Source organism: Rhododendron vialii, chromosome 9a, assembly GCF_030253575.1.
Source record: "Rhododendron vialii isolate Sample 1 chromosome 9a, ASM3025357v1".
Lineage (NCBI taxonomy): Eukaryota > Viridiplantae > Streptophyta > Magnoliopsida > Ericales > Ericaceae > Rhododendron > Rhododendron vialii.
In genome coordinates, this window is record NC_080565.1 from 25494697 (window position 1) to 25512653 (window position 17957).

General features: G+C 38.5%; 3 protein-coding genes across 3 annotated transcripts; 2 read left to right on the forward strand and 1 right to left on the reverse strand.

The window, feature by feature from the left end:
• The first annotated feature begins 1057 nt into the window (after positions 1-1057).
• On the forward strand, positions 1058-4958 carry LOC131301870 (NAD(P)H-quinone oxidoreductase subunit L, chloroplastic). The gene is made up of 5 exons (XM_058328355.1): positions 1058-1319; positions 1421-1522; positions 1593-1703; positions 1915-2009; positions 4632-4958. Exons 1-5 carry the CDS (start codon positions 1188-1190, stop codon positions 4783-4785), a joined length of 594 nt encoding a protein of 197 aa, XP_058184338.1. The 5' UTR covers positions 1058-1187; the 3' UTR covers positions 4786-4958.
• A 565-nt stretch (positions 4959-5523) lies between these two features.
• On the reverse strand, positions 5524-13381 carry LOC131301869 (uncharacterized). The gene is made up of 10 exons (XM_058328354.1): positions 12770-13381; positions 12518-12655; positions 10410-10598; positions 8884-9021; positions 8681-8802; positions 8208-8340; positions 7926-8055; positions 7733-7812; positions 7485-7619; positions 5524-6143 (listed from the first exon to the last, which is right to left on the reverse strand). Exons 1-10 carry the CDS (start codon positions 13232-13234, stop codon positions 5913-5915), a joined length of 1761 nt encoding a protein of 586 aa, XP_058184337.1. The 5' UTR covers positions 13235-13381; the 3' UTR covers positions 5524-5912.
• A 1594-nt stretch (positions 13382-14975) lies between these two features.
• Positions 14976-17719, forward strand: LOC131299738 (PKS-NRPS hybrid synthetase cheA-like). The gene is made up of 4 exons (XM_058325318.1): positions 14976-15050; positions 15155-15851; positions 15915-16329; positions 16426-17719. The coding sequence occupies exons 1-4, from the start codon at positions 14976-14978 to the stop codon at positions 17717-17719; spliced, it is 2481 nt and encodes an 826-aa protein (XP_058181301.1).
• Positions 17720-17957: the final 238 nt, after the last annotated feature.

A 17957-nucleotide genomic window follows, 5' to 3' on the forward strand; every position in this document is an offset into this window, starting at 1 on the left:
CCAAACATATGGACTTTTTGTTCGCTCAAAAAGTCCAAAAAGAAGTTTGTCCAAACTTAACCTTAGACGTACACATTATTGTGATTGCAGTTGTGTGTGTATCTATGATTGTAGAAGCATTGGTTTCTTGGGTGATTAAGGGAGATAAAAGATCATTCACTAGATCTCATTTTCATTTTTCCATTAGGTAGAAGGTACAAATTTGGTGTCATAATCAAATCGTTACTTACGACAGAAATAATTGACATAGAAATTCATCGAAAATGCCATTTCACTTATGCCACCTCTCTTGAATAATATAAATTTTTTTTTTGAACAGTTTTGATAATATAAAGTTATGGATGATATTCACCAATTTAAATAATAGCCAAACTTATTTCACTCTAATTACGTAGATAGTATTTTAAATCCTATTTTGAAGAGAGACTACTTCTCCTAAGTCAAACACGCATGGAGCAAGTATTCATGACTCAGAAATTTAGATTTTGTTTGCCATTTTAATCTTTTTGTAAACCGGATAGGATATTTTTTCATTTTTATTTTGTAAACAAGATAGGAGTACTATAAACTCAAATTTTTCTAAGAAAAAAAATGACGATTTTATCTTTTTTGCTCTTGTGCAAAATGTATGGAGGACACTCATTCAAGAGTTTGTTTTGGGCCAGAAGAGCTTCAAGCCAGCCATGTTGTCAAAGGGCCAATGTGAAGGCAAGAATTTTTTTGGGAAAATGACGGCCAATGACGTGTTTTGATACTTAATATCCACCAAGGGCATTTTCAGCATTAACAAATGTTCTTAACTTGTCATTGGCAGGTATTAATTATCAAAACACGTCCTGGGCCGTCATTTTCCCAATTTTTTTCATAACCATGTGTCTGGGCCAACTTATGCGCACTTCAACTAATCTTGGGGGACCATAAACCCACCATCCACTGCGGGAGCCCCACTTGAAGCCATAGCAAATGCTCCGTATGGACCGGCTCCAAAGGAATTGAAAAAAGGAACAAAGACCCAAGTGATTAAGTTACAGGCCTTGACCACCGGGGTTGCCCTTGGAGATGTAAAGTTTGTTAAGTTCTTTTGTTTCGTCCTTTCTTTTGCATTTTCTCTCTCTATTTGGGTGGACACTGCACCATGTAACTGAATCTTGAAACAGATAAGGAAACCACAAAGGGAGAGCTCTAAAATGAGCAGCCCACTGAATTTGAGCCTCCAAATCCCCAGAGCTTTGCCTTCTCTCTGCAATTCTCACAGTGCAATTCCTTCTCTCTCCATCCACTCCAAACTAAAGCAACACCACAACTCCAAACCAAACAAGGTACATATGTTTTCAGTACATTTCTTCACTTGGTATTTTGTGTTACATCAATATTTTGACCTGCAAAATCTTGATATTATCATAAACTGAATGAATCTCAGCGTTGCGAAGAACGGGCAACAACCATTACTGGCAAACTCACAGACTGCTTCAGTCCTAAAAATTCATCTTTGGCTATCCAAGTTGGAGCTCTTTTCTGCACTGTAAGACTGTTACGAGTTTGGTTTCTTTTTTTTCCTGGAGGTCAAGTTTTTATGAGGTTCATTTCAACAGGTTGTGCAGCCAGTGTTTGCTGTTACCGGAGAAAACAATAACGACTACGACCTCACAGTTGATTTGATACAATCAGGCATCGCGGCCTTCATATACTTTCTTGTCGCACCTGTGAGTGAAACTACAAATTACAAACAAACCTTGGAAAATTGGGATTAACTAGGCCCCACACTCCACCGTGATGCAGTGAGGCAAAACTGCATTTCAGTCACTGTTGTATGAATTTTGTGGTGTCTTCAGGGTTTTTCATCGGCTAGTGAACGGTGAAGGTTAGGGGAATTTATGTAGTTTTAGTGATTGTTTTTTGGAATTTCGATTGCAGCCCATAATTTTGAACTGGCTTAGGATCAGATGGTACAGGAGAAAACTATTGGAGACGTATGTGCAGTTCATGCTTGTGTTCATGTTCTTTCCAGGGTAAGTGCCTATTCCCTTCACTTCTTTCTTCAGCCGCGGCTGGTTTCTGTGCGATTTTGACGCATTGAAAACTGAATATTGTGGTTTTTCCTTTTAAAAAGAACGCGTACATAATATTTTGATGGGTCGCTAAAATTTGATTGCATTATACAAACTTCATTGATGTGGAACCTGGACGATTCACATTTGTTATGGTAATCAAAATTTAGAGTTAGATTTAGACTTTCTTTTCTTTTGAATTCACAACTCGGGCCCCATGGTGCTATTGCAAAAGCACACTAGCATTGGTGTTGAAGGAGAGAAAATTTGTGCAATGTAAATAAACCTGGAACATAACTGCCACTGCTAGCACTTGGGATCTGAACATGAACGGAGCAACGTACTTCGACGACCCTGTGTCCATTATCCGATTTAGTTTTTGTGTGTATCCATTATCTGACGAGTTCAAGTGTGTAGTTGGTGCAAGTTGGGACACAGATTGGGACACAAATATACGTGAGTTCTATAAATGCACTGTGAAATCACGTACTTCGACGACCCTGTGTCTGAATTTATGTCCGAATGTTTGTATCCTTAGCAGTGTTTTTTTAAAATGCCCTGCTTTTTGTGACACCAAGAATCAGTTGCAATGGGTCCTTGTTTCACAACCCTTGCTTTTGGTTTCCCAAAATGATACGCCTACAACAGAGGTTTACAACATCCCCTTACAGCGCATCTCTCGCTGTCAAAATGTATTTTCAACGGTTCGGATTTTAAATGAACTTTTACCGGTAAAAGTTGTTTTCAAAATCCGGACTGTTGATTGCTAAGATAGACGGCGAGAGATACGTGTTGTAAGGGGATGTTGTGTGTGTAGCAGGATTGGTTTGTTTCAAAGTGCTTCAGCCTTGTTTCGTTTGGAAAAATCTAGGAACACAACTCTAAGCACAACTATGTTTGGAACTGATGTATATGTTTGAGCCACATGCATCGAAGGGTTCTAGAAGCAGTTGTGTCCAAAGTCGTGTTTTAAAATTTTTGTAAAGTTGTGTCCCAAACAACTGTTTTATACCATTTCTTACTGTTGCATAAGAGTGACCATCAATAAAAGCAATATTGTGAAAGTAAATCCCATTGAACTGAATCCACATAAATTTTTGTACAGTTGTGAAATTTCATGAACTTCCTGACTGACCAGTGGTTTGAACTTGACATTGGCCCTATGAGAGCATCTCTAGTGGTAGAGTTAAGGGCTTGATTTGGTCAGAATTTTTCTGACTTAGTTAACCAACTCTAGTTTGGATTTCCTAATGGCTTTGTTAATACTTGGCTAACATTAACAAAAGCTAACTGTGTGATTAACCGTGGTGTGGCAGCTAATGAGAGGAAGAGAGAGGGGAGAGAAAGAGAGAAAAGGAGGAGAGAGAGGATTGGAGCCTCTGCCGTGTGGCAGAGGAGTGGGTTGTGCGTGGAGTGCAATTTTATTCACTCTCTTTAAAAGAGGGTGAACACTATCATCCTCCCTATTGATTAAAATGGTGTGAATCTTACCACAAGTGATGTCATACTTGTCAAAAAATGTATTACATGATAAGCATGATATCACTTTGTGGTGGAATCCACACAATTTCACCAATATGAATGAAGGTAATGTTCACTCTCTTAACTGGAAGATGAACAAAACTCAACTCCTGTGTGTGGCAGAGGAGAAAGGGACATGCACATATATATACATTATTTATATCTTTAACCAGCACCAACACACATCTTAACTACACCACTACAACACACATTTACTTCCTAAATTTATGAACAATGATACTCAATACAATAATGCAAATACAACACCAAACACAACCTCTCACATACATGTGGGACCCACACATGTGTGTGGGTCCCACATGTATGTGAGAGGTTGTGGTAGTGTGTGTGAGTCCCACATGTATGTGAGAGGTTGTGTTTGGATTGTTGTATGAGTATCATTTTTGTAAATTTATATGCTCTTAACAAACAAAATTGGGCCTCACTTTATACACTTAATGTCATATAACACACAATTTTTAGCAACACCACTACAAATGCTCGGATCTTTTCACTTTATTTTGTTGCAACAATGTTCAGAGTTACTCCCTCGGTCCTAATTTGTTGATCCCTTTTAGGAATTTCAAAGTATTAAGAGAACATCACCAGACACTTGTCATATTTGTTCTTTCTCTTTTTACTCTTCAAAACATCATCATAACATGTACTTTCAAAAAATAAGAGTGGAAGAGTAAACTCATCACTTTTTTGCCCATTACTTTTCAACCGAAACAATCTTTTTAGGACACTTAAAAGAAAGTGCTACCTGGGACCTAACATTTGGAACGGATGAAGTATTAGTTATGACCTTTATGTTTTTTTCCAATATCTAAGAATAGTTGTGCAGTTCCGACCATGTTTTTTCAAATATCTAAGAAAAGTTGTGCATTTCCTCTCTCTCTCTCTCTCTCTCTCTCTCTCTCTCTCTCTCTCTTGTTGTATAGAAACAGATCATTCATTGCGGATGTGTGAGTTTTTCTACCGCGATTTATTTGGAATCTAGAAATTGAGCTCTGATCTTGATTCATGTTAACTTGCTGAATTTACTTTACCCATCTCCAGCCTGCTGCTTTGGGCGCCCTTTCTCAACTTCAGGAAATTCCCAAGGGATCCATCAATGAAGTATCCTTGGTCTACACCAGAGGATCCTAGCAAAATTCCCAACTCATACCTCAAATATCCATGGGCTTCCCCCGAAGATTACGATTTCGACTAAGTAAGAAGCTCTCATATTCATACCCACGTAATGTGCGCTTGTGAGCTGCATGTATTCTGTACAATTCAGTTCCTAACTTCCTGAAGATGTTCACTGCAACAACATAAATGTTACCATTTCGCTAGTCGTAGCAAATTTTCAGAGAATGAAACCATGTAGCATCGTTTTGACAAGCTCAGAAAGTAAACCTCATGAGCAGTCTCTATGGACAACTATTCATCATAGCAAATACATTCTGCCCCTCTTGGCACCCCGAAATCTAAGCAATTTTTTTTCTTTTTCCATAACATATTTTGATGACAATAGTATCCGGGGATTCTCTATGACTCATCCCTCGGATTTCTCGTCCCGCCTATATATACCACGTAAATATCAGGCCTCAGACTAGGGTGCAACAACAGAAAGAGAGGGCGGGGAACTGAATTACCAGCAGGCCAACTCCTTCAAATTTCAAATCTGAAACATCTCGAGGATAACTACCAACAGCAAGCCACTGGCTAGCACCGACTATTAAAAGAAATAAAAAAACACTTCAATTGGTGTGCTGAATAACTTAAACACAATAAGATAGTGCAATAGGATCTCAATGGGTATGATGATTACATTAATGTGATTCATATGCAATAGGAAGTCTGCCGAACAAAATATTGACAGGATTCTGTCCCATCAGAATACAGGCCACTATCATAACCGTATTCAATTGAATCAAAAGTCAGGGACAAAAAACAGAAACCTACATTTTTAAACAACAGATGATATCTCATAGTAATCCACTGCGGCTTTACCAACATTAATTTATCCCAGAATACGAATGTATTCATCTGTATAACATTAGTTCACAAGTATTGAAAATGCTCTGAACAAAAGAAACATAAATAAATCTACACCAGCAGGAAGAGAAAAAAACCAAAAACAAATCAGTCCTACAACTGCAACACCATTGAACCTTTCTATGGGGTGTTGAATTCCAAGCCTTTCTAGTTTCAGTATTCAGTATCCCAATGGGGCTCATAAAAAGTATTTAAAAAAGATACCTCACTCTTTGCCACTTTATTGTGCGGGGCAAATTGGATTTTACTTTGCCTATGCCGAATATTGTTAAAAGCAGATTGCTGGTGTCGTTACACTCAGAAGGATTGCTGAGTGAACAAAACAGATAATTTGTTCCAATCTAAGGACTCCATTTTTGGGGACATGACAGCAGCACCAATAGCTATTGCAATAACAGCAAAAGTCATACTTTTGAAGCACCCATGGCCTCGAGATAGCCTTCCCAGTATCCACTTACAGTACTTTTCTGCATCCTTGAAAAGTGATTGACGAGCAGAGTCCTCCCCTCCAGCCAATGCTTTCTCGTTCTAGCAGACAAAAAAGAGAGCGGAAATAAGATGTATGTATATGAATATATATGTATGCATTTACTAACCCGTGTAAATTACAGAAAGTTAAAGTATTTTGTGGCCTTTTTAGTTACAAACTTTTGTGGGTTAGATAAGATAACCCTAGGGATGGCAAAGTGAACCGAACCGATGGGTACCCGAACCATAACCGATTTTTTTCCCCGAACCATAACCGAAAAATTCCCCGTGGGTGCGGGAATGGTGGAGGATGTGAGATAACCGAATGGGTTCGGTTCGGATATGGTTCAGCAGATACCCGAACCGAACCGAACCGAAACCATATATATATATAAAGAGACTAGGGGTCAAAGTGCACACTTTCAGAAATGTTAGGGACCATCTTGTTGCATGTGTTAAGGTGTAAGGACCTGAAGTGTGATAACCCTTTCTATATATATATATACTTACAATAACAGTAGGGTTCCCAGAAATCAGAATCAGCCCTCTCTCGCCTCTCTCTCACAAAATCACAAACTCTCACACCGAAGCTTCTCTTCTCCGTCTGCCGTCTCTCCCTTGCCGTTGTCGTCAATCATCGAAGCAGTGCTGATTTCTAGTTTAGGTCTCTCTCTCCCTCCAACTTCGTCGTATTCATGGTCGCCAGATGAAATCGAAGGGTGTTTTGCTCTTCGTTGCTGTGATCTACTCATCTATCCCATTCTTTCAAAGCCTTATCAGGCATGTATTTGCTCATTTATAGGTTTGTAATGGATGTATTTGTACACGTATAGGTTTTGGGTATAAGATACATGTATTTGACTTGGAAATATCTGTGGATTTGAACTGATTTGAAGTTTTATGGGGTTTATTTTGAGTATTGAACATGATCTGTTTTTGTCCCGTGAATGATTTCGTTCTTGGGTTGATGAAGATATTATTTTTATGCGGTTACCTGTTCGGTTCGGGTATAACCCGAAATCCGTTCGGTTCGGTCATGGAACAACTAGTCCCACCCCGTTCGGTTATCGGGGCGGATTCGGGTATGGGAACAATTTCGGGTATCGGGTACGGTTATCCTAATATCCGCCCTGATCCGCCCCGTTGCCATCCCTAGATAACCCGAGTATCATGGAGAGCTAAACTTATGCATTTTTGTGCTGGTTATGCACTTTGTGGCTTTTTCATTGCGACTTTCTGTAGTGTTTGTTATGTATTGGGGTTAGTTAGTAGTTACTAATAGGTGTGTATGTTGAGCAGATGTTACAAATTACACGAAAAGGTGTGCTGTCAGTTGAAATTTTATGAAATTGTGAAAGTGGTGTAAGCGGGGGACGACACGTAGAGAGAGAGGGCGAGTACCTTGTTCCTGAAACTCTTGAGAGATTCCTTTAGAGCATCAAGAGAAGACTGCTTCCCAGAAAACTCCTTCCATTCCTCGGTTATCTTTCTCAGAATAGAAACACTTGCTTCCACATTATCCATATAAATCTTGTCCTGTTGACGTTAATTTACATCAGAAAGGTCTTGTAATAAAACCTTTCAAAAAACTTTGATGAAAGTCCAATTTTTCATCAACTCAAATTGCACTTTATTTTGACAAAGCTCACCCACTGCTTGTAACAATCAGAGTTTTGCTTCAAGCACCAGATAGAAATGGCCGTTGCTTCCTTGGACAGCTCAGGGTTGCCTACAAAATGGTTCAATCAATGAAATTGTATTTTACAGATTTCATTACAACACTAATGATACAGAATCAGTAACAGAGATGAGAAGGAAGTCTCTTAATCAACAAAATATTACCTTCTCCAGCTGCTCTCACCGAAAGAGTCAATATTTGCTGTGAAACTTGCTTCATGGCTTTGCTTCCAGCAGAACCGGCTAGAGCCACCTCTTTGAGAGTGGGATATATGGCCTCAAACCTTTCAGTTGCCTGCAAAAAGTACCAAACTTAAAGATAAGCCAGGGTAATTTCCGTTTTAGTATTTAGTACGTAACATTAAAGAACAGACGGGGGGTAGTGACAAGAGGTTTCAATAAATGACCACACAACAAAAGATTTGTACTGAAATTATAAGTACCCACCTTTATCCGAGCGGAAGACGCAGGAAATGCTACTTTCATCAGCAAGTCTAAGGACAAAGGTGGTAACAAGCGCTCCCCTTTTCTGACAGCCCCATTTACCAAAACCATACGAGCTTTCGGGCTAGACAAAATTCTGCAACCACAAAACAAAACCCAATTAACAGAAGTTATAGAAGCAACGGAAAAGATATCCGGAGGACCTGTTTGGATACAGTTTTCAGAATCAAATTTTCACAAAAATATCCTCGAAACTTCTTGACAACACTATAGATACACAATTTTGGGAATAGGTTTTAAAAACCCCATTTTGAGAAAGCAATGAAAATGTGTTTCAAAGTGTCGAAAACAATTGTCTGCCAAAAATAAATGCGAATATGATTATAAGAATTGTGTTTTCAAAAATTATTTCTAAAAACTATTCTGCAAAATTGATTCTGGAAAATGCAAACCAATACAGCCTAATGCTTCCAAACCTTTCCACCAACTGCAAAATCAAATCTCTTGATTGCGGATTACAACTTGATTTGCCACCAACTATAGGCAAGAGGTTGTGTGCCCACGAGTACAATCCAACAGCCAGATCTCCTTGAGAAGCCTGCAAATTGATATTACTATCTAATCACACAAATACTTATAATGAACAGGACAGAGAACAAAGAATAATCACTGCACTCACCTGAGCTGCCATCCATACAATGACTGGAAGCTTATCTGGTCCTTGATACTTTGAATTTTCCCTCAATGTTGGCAGTATACCAATCAAAACATCAGGTTTCCGTCGTAATACCATAGCTAAAACTGCAAATATAGCAACCTGCCAGTTCAAGAGACACATGAAAGGCACATCAGCCAAATTAAGAGAAATACTTCAAGCAAAAGATTGTGTGATGAATGATATGGTAAAACTTCAGCACTTCAGCATATAGGGAATTCCAAAATGTTTGAGAGAGAGTTGAAAACACAAAAGGTGGACTTCACAACTATGAACCAAATTATTTGCCAAAGAAACCGCCGAACCAATATAACAATAGAATCCAAGCAATACTGGAGGAGGGCGAGGGAAAGCCAGCAATTTAAGACATGGACATTTAGTACCAGAATCAACATGGAAACTGTTAGTGAGACGGCATCATCATGGAATGGGTAGACTGCATTAACAGTCTTCAGATACAACCTCCAGCCTATAGGTTTTGCATTCCGACTAGAATTTTTAAGAAATATCGAAGTACCATAAATAATCACCTTGGGCACCTCTTGGGCCAATATAATCAAGATACGTTGACAGAAATGATTTATTTTCGTCCCTCCAAGCACTTGAATATTGGACAGGATTAATGGAGATCACAAACATCGACATGACGACCAGAGTCCCCAAGCAAATAAAGGAGAACATTACTGGGAGATGAAAGAGGGGAGCCAGGTTAAATAAAGGGGCAAAATGATGGAAGGTAGCTCATGACATGTGTGGTGGGCCGAACCCGACCCATGTATTCAGTCGAACCCGTATTATCGACCAACATTATAGGAATTTCATGAGGGCTCTCACTGAAATGAAGATTTACGACAGCTGCACAATAAGAATTTTCTTAACTCTTAAAACTCCTCCCCAAAAAACTGGACTTGATCACACCATCAGGAGACAGCTCATAGGGGAAAGATTCGAAAGAATGTCAATTCTAATTTAGGTAAAAGGAGATAATTTCACAACTGCAGAAGTATCATAAAGCTATAGCCTATAAGCCTAACACAGTCCAGGCATTGCAGACAAGAGCCTTCAATGGAACTAAGAACACAAACAGCTCCAACGGCTTTCAAAAAATTAAAGACAGTGTATGGGAATATGTCAGTCAAAAATCCACCTCCCAGATACCACAATTAGCAATAATACATTGCTGCTCAATACAGACTAGCCATACGGAACTTTTTCTAAATCTCCTTTACTGGATGAAACATGACAATTAGGGAAATCATAGACTATTTTGTAACGAAAGAATAATTCACATGTACCAAATGTTCTTAACTTCTTACCATGCTAGGTTGTTAACAATACACTTGCACTTTTATTAGCAATTAACAAAAAAAAAACATAAATATCCAGGCAACCTGAACAAATAACCATTGTAGTTAATCAACAACACCATATCCCAAATTTGTACCCAGGCAAGCTGAAAATTAACAATTAATGGAAAACAAACAAGTTACCTGAGATTTTGATGAAGTTGGATTCACACTCTTTTTGGAGCCCTTAACACTTGCGTGTTGGCTTGGTAGGTCAGCAAGAATGCTATCTAGTGACCACAGAACAAACGACTGAAGTGCCTCAGACGATCGCTGGTTGATCCAGTCAACTGATGTCTTATAAACAGCTTCAGAAATATGAGTTACAGGGATCTGTTGAGAATAAATAACTCATTATGCTCAACTAGAAAAGGAATGAGACCCAGCATAGAGGACAAAATGAAACATAAGTTACCCAACGCCCCGCATAAACAAGACATATAAGTTAATCAGTCTCCTATGGTCGTCGCATCACAAAGTATACCAAAGTAGAACATGACACTCCTGGTAAGGTGAACAAACAATAAGAAATCAAAAGTCGGAAAAAGTGGTTGAATCTTTGCCTGGACTATGGACTTGAACCACCAGAGCATACAAAATAACAAATCATGCGTCATCTCTGTGATGTTATGGAGCTTAAAACATTTGGAAATTGGCAAACCAATGGAGGATTACTTCCAGAGTTAATATTTAGCACTTCCCCATGTAGTCATGTTCTAATCTCCATTTTCATACGATTGGGTCTTGAAAACAAGCTAAATTGGCCATCAGACAGTGAACAATGGACAAATTCCTTCAACGAAAAGAATAATCACAGAACTCATACATAAATGGTCTAGAAAAATATGGACCTCACTTGAGTAAAAAAACATGAAGGACTCCACGACGTGGACAGTCAGATTGAAAATACTGTCAGCACACGATTTTAATAGGAGTGCTGTGTAGAAAAAAAATTCAAATAAATTATAAATTTGCAATGAAGGAGCAATTACACAAATGCACATCATCACCAGAAGGAAGAGACAGAATTAGGTCTGAATTCTGAAAATCTCTATTTTCTTCCAACTTCAATCTGATCTTCGTATCGGAACTATAGTGTGTATTGCTAGGAAAATAATGTTAAAACATAACAGCCAATAGTTATTTTTGCAATATCCAAGCGGTTCACAAAACCTCAATCAGCTCTGCCTGATTTCATCATAATGGCGTTCATAGATATGTTGTGGTGTACCAAATTATAGTATCCCGTATTGTATTTCAAACACAAACCATTCTGAATTCCCACTAAAACTCAAAGAACTTTAAAAACAAAAATATCTAAAAGAAATAGTATAAGTTACAGGGATCTGTTGAGCATAAAGAACTCATTATACTCAACTAAAAAGGGAATGTGCAACCCGTCCTAAAAAAGGGTAAGGACATACAGCACAAAACGAAACATAAATACCCACCGCACGGATAACAAAAGAATTTCTGGTTAATCAGTTTCCTATAGCTGTTGCACCACAAAGTTTGACATAGTAGATCATCATACTTCCATTAAGGTGAACAAATCATAATACGATATCAAAAGAGGATGTGCTCGAACCACCAGAGCACACAAAATAACAAGTCATGTGTCCTCTATGGGAAATAATGGAGATTCAAAGATTTGTAAATTGGCAAAACAATGGACAAATGCTTCCAGAGTCGATATTTGCAAAAAGAAGGAAGAGCTTCAAACTTTTGGAAAGTGACAGTGAAGGCCTAAACCACTTCCACTTGCAGCCATGTTCTAATTTTCAATTTTCATATGATTAGGACTCGAACTACCCATCCTATTTCTTTCTGCCTTCCCAGCTTGAGCGAGATCTACTTCTGTCGGTCGAATCTACAAAAGCTAGATCAGCCATCAGGCAGAGGATAATAGAGAAATTCCTGGATTCCTACATGGTCTAAAAAAATCAACCCCACTTTTCTTCCTACTTCAATCTGTTCTTCGTATCGGACCCATCGTGTGTAGTGCCTACGTTTCCTTGGCTTGCTATGCGAATCACATTAAACAATAGCAGAAGATAGTTGTTTTTCGCAATATCCAAGCAATCCACATCAATCGCCTTCGCCTCATTTCAGCATAATGGCGTTCGTAGATATTTGTTGCCTTGTACTAAATTATATTTTACTAGTATCAGGTATTAAATTTCAAAACACAAACCATTCCGAATTCTCACTAATAGAATCTCAAAGAAATTTAAAACCAAATGGGAACTTACATCAGCAATCTTCGCAACGGTAGACTCCCTGAACAACTTCGCCCACGGGAACTGCGCCGCTCCCACCCCCGCAAACGCGCGGCCAAAATAATCCGCAAATCGCATCATCTGTATATCCTGTTGCGCCTCATACGACCCCTACAACCAAATCAACAAATAAAAAAATAAAAAAAATAGACCCCGTCAAGTACACACAAAATCCATCGATCACCCCAGACCTCGAAAATTCTCATCTTTTGCTTACAAACTCACCGAAACCTCGAGGAGGAACTCCGCCAGGTCAGCCGCGTCGATCTTCGCGGCCGCCTCGGCCACCGTCACCCTCGGCTTCTTAACCTTCTTCACCTTCGCCTTCTTCTCGTCCGCAGCGGCGCCGTTTCGAACGACCTCGACATCATCACTATCGTCATCATCATCGTAATCATCGGATCGGACCTTCGGTTTCGTCGAAGCCTCCGACTGGACGATTGCTTCCCTCTGAGCCTGCAACCGCATGCGCCGCTCCTCCGAGTGTTTCTCGAGCGATCGGAAAACCGCGCCGGATCCGGTTCCGGCGGGGCCCGATCCGTTGGCGGGGAGCTTTGCGGGGTCCGATGGGTTTGTGGGATGCTTTCGCTGGCGCTTGGGATAGGTGACCTTCTGCCAGCCGTGGTTGTTGTTGTTGTTGGCATTGGAGATCTCGTCGTCTTCGACGTGGTTGGCTTCGAATTCTGCCATGGCCGTTGGAATTGATGGATAGAGAGAGAGAGAGAGAGAGATGAAGGAGGAGAGCGATCGGTAAAAAGAGGGGCCTTTTCGTCGGAGAGAGTATATAAAAGGGTGACCGAGAGAAATCGGCCTCTGTTCGGGGATGGAATTACTATAATGCCACGAAGAGGGGCGTCTGGCGTTGTTTTGAAGGCGTGAGAGATCTTGTGTGGGTAGTTTGGGATGTTTAATGACGAATTGAAGGCTGGAGATTAGATGGTAGTACTAGTAATTATGTTTGAATTCGGATAGGAATTGTATATATTTTTTCAAAAATCTTTCCCTGTTCGATTTGTATTTTGAGAAATTTTTTTAAAAATAATGAATAAAAAGATGTAAATAGAAGAAATTTATATTGAGACCCTAAATGGCCATAATTAAATTTTGACTCTAGGACTCTTGTTGATAAGCCCTAAGAGATATTTGATTCTAAAAGGTCAAAATTTCATTATGACCATTTAAGATAAAATTAAAAAAAAACAAGATCTTTCCATCGATTGAACCGGATTGAAAATCGGAACACTAAAATAATTTTAAATAAATAAAAAAGAAAAAAGATATATAGTATAAATATTATTAATTAAATAAAAAAATAACAAATTAATTGCAACGGTTGAAAGTTGTACGTTATTAACATTTTTATACAGTTTATATATTAAAAAAATAGTTAAAAAATTAAGTGTTCCAAATTTAAATCCGCTTGAACCAGTAGAAAGATTTTAGTTTCCTGATCATTTTATCCTAAATGGCCATAATTAAATTTTGACTCTAGGACTCTTGTTGATAAGCCCTAAGAGATATTTGAATCTAAAATGTCAAAATTTCATTATGACCATTTAAGATAAAATGAAAAAAAAACAAGATCTTTCCACCGATTGAACCGGATTGAAAATCGGAACACTAAAATAATTTTAAATAAATAAAAAAGAAAAAAGATACATAGTATAAATATTATTAATTAAATAAAAAAATAACAAATTAATTGCAACGGTTGAAAGTTGTACGTTATTAACATTTTTATACAGTTTATATATTAAAAAAATAGTTAAAAATTTAAGTGTTCCAAATTTAAATCCGCTTGAACCGGTAGAAAGATTTTAGTTTCCTGATCATTTTATCCTAAATGGCCATAATTAAATTTTGACTTTACGACTTTCGTTGATAAGCCCTAAGAGATATTTGATTCTAAAAGGTCAAAATTTCATTATGACCATTTAAGATAAAATGAAAAAAAAAACAAGATCTTTCCACCAATTGAACCGGATTGAAAATCGGAACACTAAAATAATTTTAAATAAATAAAAAAGAAAACAGATACATAGTATAAATATTATTAATTAAATAAAAAAATAACAAATTAATTGCAACGGTTGAAAGTTGAAAGTTGGAAGTTGCTATTGTTGAAAGTTGCAAAAGTTGGCAGTCTGAAGTTGTAAAAAAATTAATTGCGGTTCAAAAGTCCTTCTGAAGTTGGTAAAAATTAATTGTACGATTGGTTGAAAAGCCCGTTGTAAATTCGACAGTAGCGCCTATATAATCAGTTCTACATATTTACTTGTGTATGTCTTGACCTATATATTCACACTTACTCTCATTCACCACATTCTTAAAATTTTCTCAACTTTCATTTCATTTTCGTAATTCATAGAAGAACATTATGGATCAGTGCAATTTTTCATTTTCGGATAGTTGGTCAGTTGGAAACAATGTTATGAATGATGTTTCGTGTGGGGAGAGCAGCTCCTACGTTGGGCGAGATTACACAGCCGAATTTACGACTGACCAGGTTAGTTAGTACGTATTTGTTGTTATTATACATATTTGTTACTTATTTTGAAAGTAGGCTGCATAATGTTTTGTTTATACGTATTTATTTTTTTTTTGTTATAGATATTTGAAACTAGAGCTGTGATGGTAGATTGGGTGCGAAGAGTTGGAAAGGAAAATAGTTTTGTGATTGTTCTAAGTAAATCTGCTAGTATAAAGGGCAACAAGATGCCGAAATGCATTTTTATTTGTGAAAGGGGAGGATTGTACAGACCGCCACCGGAAGGGCATTCAATGCAAAGGATTACTGGAACTAAAAAATGTGATTGCCCGTTTAAGCTGCGAGGTGTACCACAACCTCCAGACGGTGTCATGTGGAGTTTGAAGGTTGTTAAAGGTTTTCATAACCATGAACCAGCTGAAAGTTTTGAGGGACATGAGTACCCGTCAAGGTTAACCCCAATCCAGCAGCAATTAGTTCGTGACATGTCTAGCAGTACCGCGCCTCGAAAAATTCTTAATTTCCTGAGACAACAAGACTCGTCAATTAGTACAGGAATCAGGAGTATTTACAATGTGAAGGCACAATATAAGAAAGAACAACTAGGGGGTCTATCTCCTATTGGGTACGTCTTGAATGAATTAAAGGAGAAAAATTACATTTACGACTATCATACAAATGAACACACCAACGAAATCACAGATATTCTTTGGGTTCATCCTAGAAGCCTAGAGCTATCTGTCAATTTTCCGTCCGTGTTGATTATTGATGCGACATACAAGAGTAATGAGTATCGGATTCCACTCTTGGAAGTTGTGGGTATCACATCCACAATGAAAACTTACTCTCTTATGTTTGCATATTTGAATAATGAGACAAAAGAACGACTGATATGGGCATTGGATACTTTAAAGAGATGGATGATTGGAAAAGGGGCAACGTTGCCATCGGTGGTTGTTTCAGATAGGGATCTGGCACTTCTTGGCGCCATTGAAATATGTTTTCCCTTCGCACAACACATCCTTTGTATTTGGCACATAAATCAGTGTGTAATAAAAAAGTGCAGCCCTATGCTTGGTACGAGGTGGGACGAATTTTCAGAGGCACGGCAGTTGCTTATTTATTCATCGACACCGATGTCTTTGCAACAGAGGTGGAATGCCATGTGCGAAAAGTTTGAGCAATACTCTGATGCCATGCAATACCTTTGGGACACATGGTTAGGTCCTTACAAAGAGCGATTTGTTGCAGCATATATAAACCAATTTATGCACCTTGGGAGCAATTCAAGCCAAAGGTAACTTTCCTATAGTCATTGTACATTTTACTGTCTTGCACTAAATAATACTTTATATAACTTTCTTATTTAACATAGTATATTATTAAATTGTAGGGCAGAGTCTGCGCATGCGAGGCTCAAACGATATTTGGGAGATACCATGTCCTCGCTTCAAACATCTTTTCAGAAAATAGAAAAGATGTTGACCAGTCAATTCGGGGATATTCAGGGATCATTCCAAAAATCTCTCAACATTCCACGTCACATACATCTACATGAAGGCATTTATAGTGAAATCAGAGGCCGCATTTCATTACAGGCAATGAATTTGATCCATAAGCAGGCACAACGCACTGAAAACGAAGCCGACCTTTGCTTTTGTAAGATCAAAAGGACACACGGATTGCCATGCTTTCACGATATTGCACTTTATCGTTCTGTGGATAGACCAATTCCTCTAAGCTCTATCCACCCTCACTGGAGTACATTGTCCATGCACGCCCAGAGGCATACTGATGAAGGAGCACGATCCGACAGGGCAGCTCAGCTTATTGAAAGATTAAATGAAATGGATTCCGACAGTCGAGAGTCTATGATAGACAGGTTTCTTGATATGGCGGATCCATCTCGTTGCACAGTTCGACCTCCAGCATACAACACAGAACACAGGGGTCGACCTACAGGCAGGGATGAGCAGAATAGAGGTCGTATACCTTCCTTCACAGTATCCCCTTCAGAATCTCGAGACTCACGTATTCCAACATCACAAGGGAGCAATAGGAGGGATCACCTCGTTCAGAAATTTCCTCAGCAGTATCAGCGTTATATTTCCCACTGTGTTGACGTTCGAGCTGATGGTCATTGTGGCTTTAGGGCGATAGCCGCGCAACTCTATGGTTCTGAAGATGAATGGGCTCAAGTACGACAGGACCTTATCCAAGAGATTGAACAAAATAGGGTCATGTACGATCAGGTTTATCCAGAACGTAATTATGTATCACAGGTGCTACAGAGACTTCGTTGCTTCCAGCCATCGGCACCAGAGGATCATTGGATGGATTCTATATCATTGGGACTTGTCATCGCATCAACGTACAACGTTGTACTACATACATTCGATATGATTGCTTCGAGTTGTTTCACTTACTTGCCGTTGAGCTCTCATCCGGTTCCATTAGAAGCGCGCACACATATAACTATTGGCCGTGTTAATGGCAATCACTTCGTGCAAGTTTCCCTATACCGTCATTACCCTGTACCACCCATCATCATATGGTGGAGGCCAAATGCATCAAATGAAGCACAAGGATGGGCTCATCCTTATGAAACACGTCTCCAATTGTGGTACGAAGTGATGCAGATAGATCCGCCGGGACGACAACCACAATTTGGCGGAAATATTGATTAAATTTGTGCATTTATTTATGTTCATGTATTGATTCTATATACTTAATTATAATTAAATGAATTTCGATTTCAGTTTACATTATTGATTGTTCAGAGAAATATAAAGTAAATTTAAGTGAATACAACATACATAATTTATTTAAAAACTCAAATCTAGAAGTTTCAAAAAATGAATGACAAAAAAAAGAAGATAATATATTGGGCCCAAAAAAATTATTTAATATTTCATGTTCAATATT

What these genes read in the sequence shown, in the direction of transcription:
- LOC131301869 (XM_058328354.1), bottom strand. Translation starts at nt 13,234, where the DNA reads ATGGCAGAATTCGAAGCCAACCACGTCGAAGACGACGAGATCTCCAAT. An exon ending in CAACTTCATCAAAATCTCAG is followed by an intron (nt 9,022 to 10,409) that starts GTAACTTGTTTG and finishes TTGAACTGGCAG; the next exon opens with GTTGCTATATTTGCAGTTTT. An exon ending in TTGTATGGATGGCAGCTCAG is followed by an intron (nt 8,803 to 8,883) that starts GTGAGTGCAGTG and finishes ATCAATTTGCAG; the next exon opens with GCTTCTCAAGGAGATCTGGC.
- LOC131299738 (XM_058325318.1), top strand. Translation starts at nt 14,976, where the DNA reads ATGAATGATGTTTCGTGTGGGGAGAGCAGCTCCTACGTTGGGCGAGAT. An exon ending in CCGAATTTACGACTGACCAG is followed by an intron (nt 15,051 to 15,154) that starts GTTAGTTAGTAC and finishes TTTTTGTTATAG; the next exon opens with ATATTTGAAACTAGAGCTGT. An exon ending in TCCACTCTTGGAAGTTGTGG is followed by an intron (nt 15,852 to 15,914) that starts GTATCACATCCA and finishes ATGAGACAAAAG; the next exon opens with AACGACTGATATGGGCATTG.
- LOC131301870 (XM_058328355.1), top strand. Translation starts at nt 1,188, where the DNA reads ATGAGCAGCCCACTGAATTTGAGCCTCCAAATCCCCAGAGCTTTGCCT. An exon ending in ACAACTCCAAACCAAACAAG is followed by an intron (nt 1,320 to 1,420) that starts GTACATATGTTT and finishes AATGAATCTCAG; the next exon opens with CGTTGCGAAGAACGGGCAAC. An exon ending in TATACTTTCTTGTCGCACCT is followed by an intron (nt 1,704 to 1,914) that starts GTGAGTGAAACT and finishes TTTCGATTGCAG; the next exon opens with CCCATAATTTTGAACTGGCT.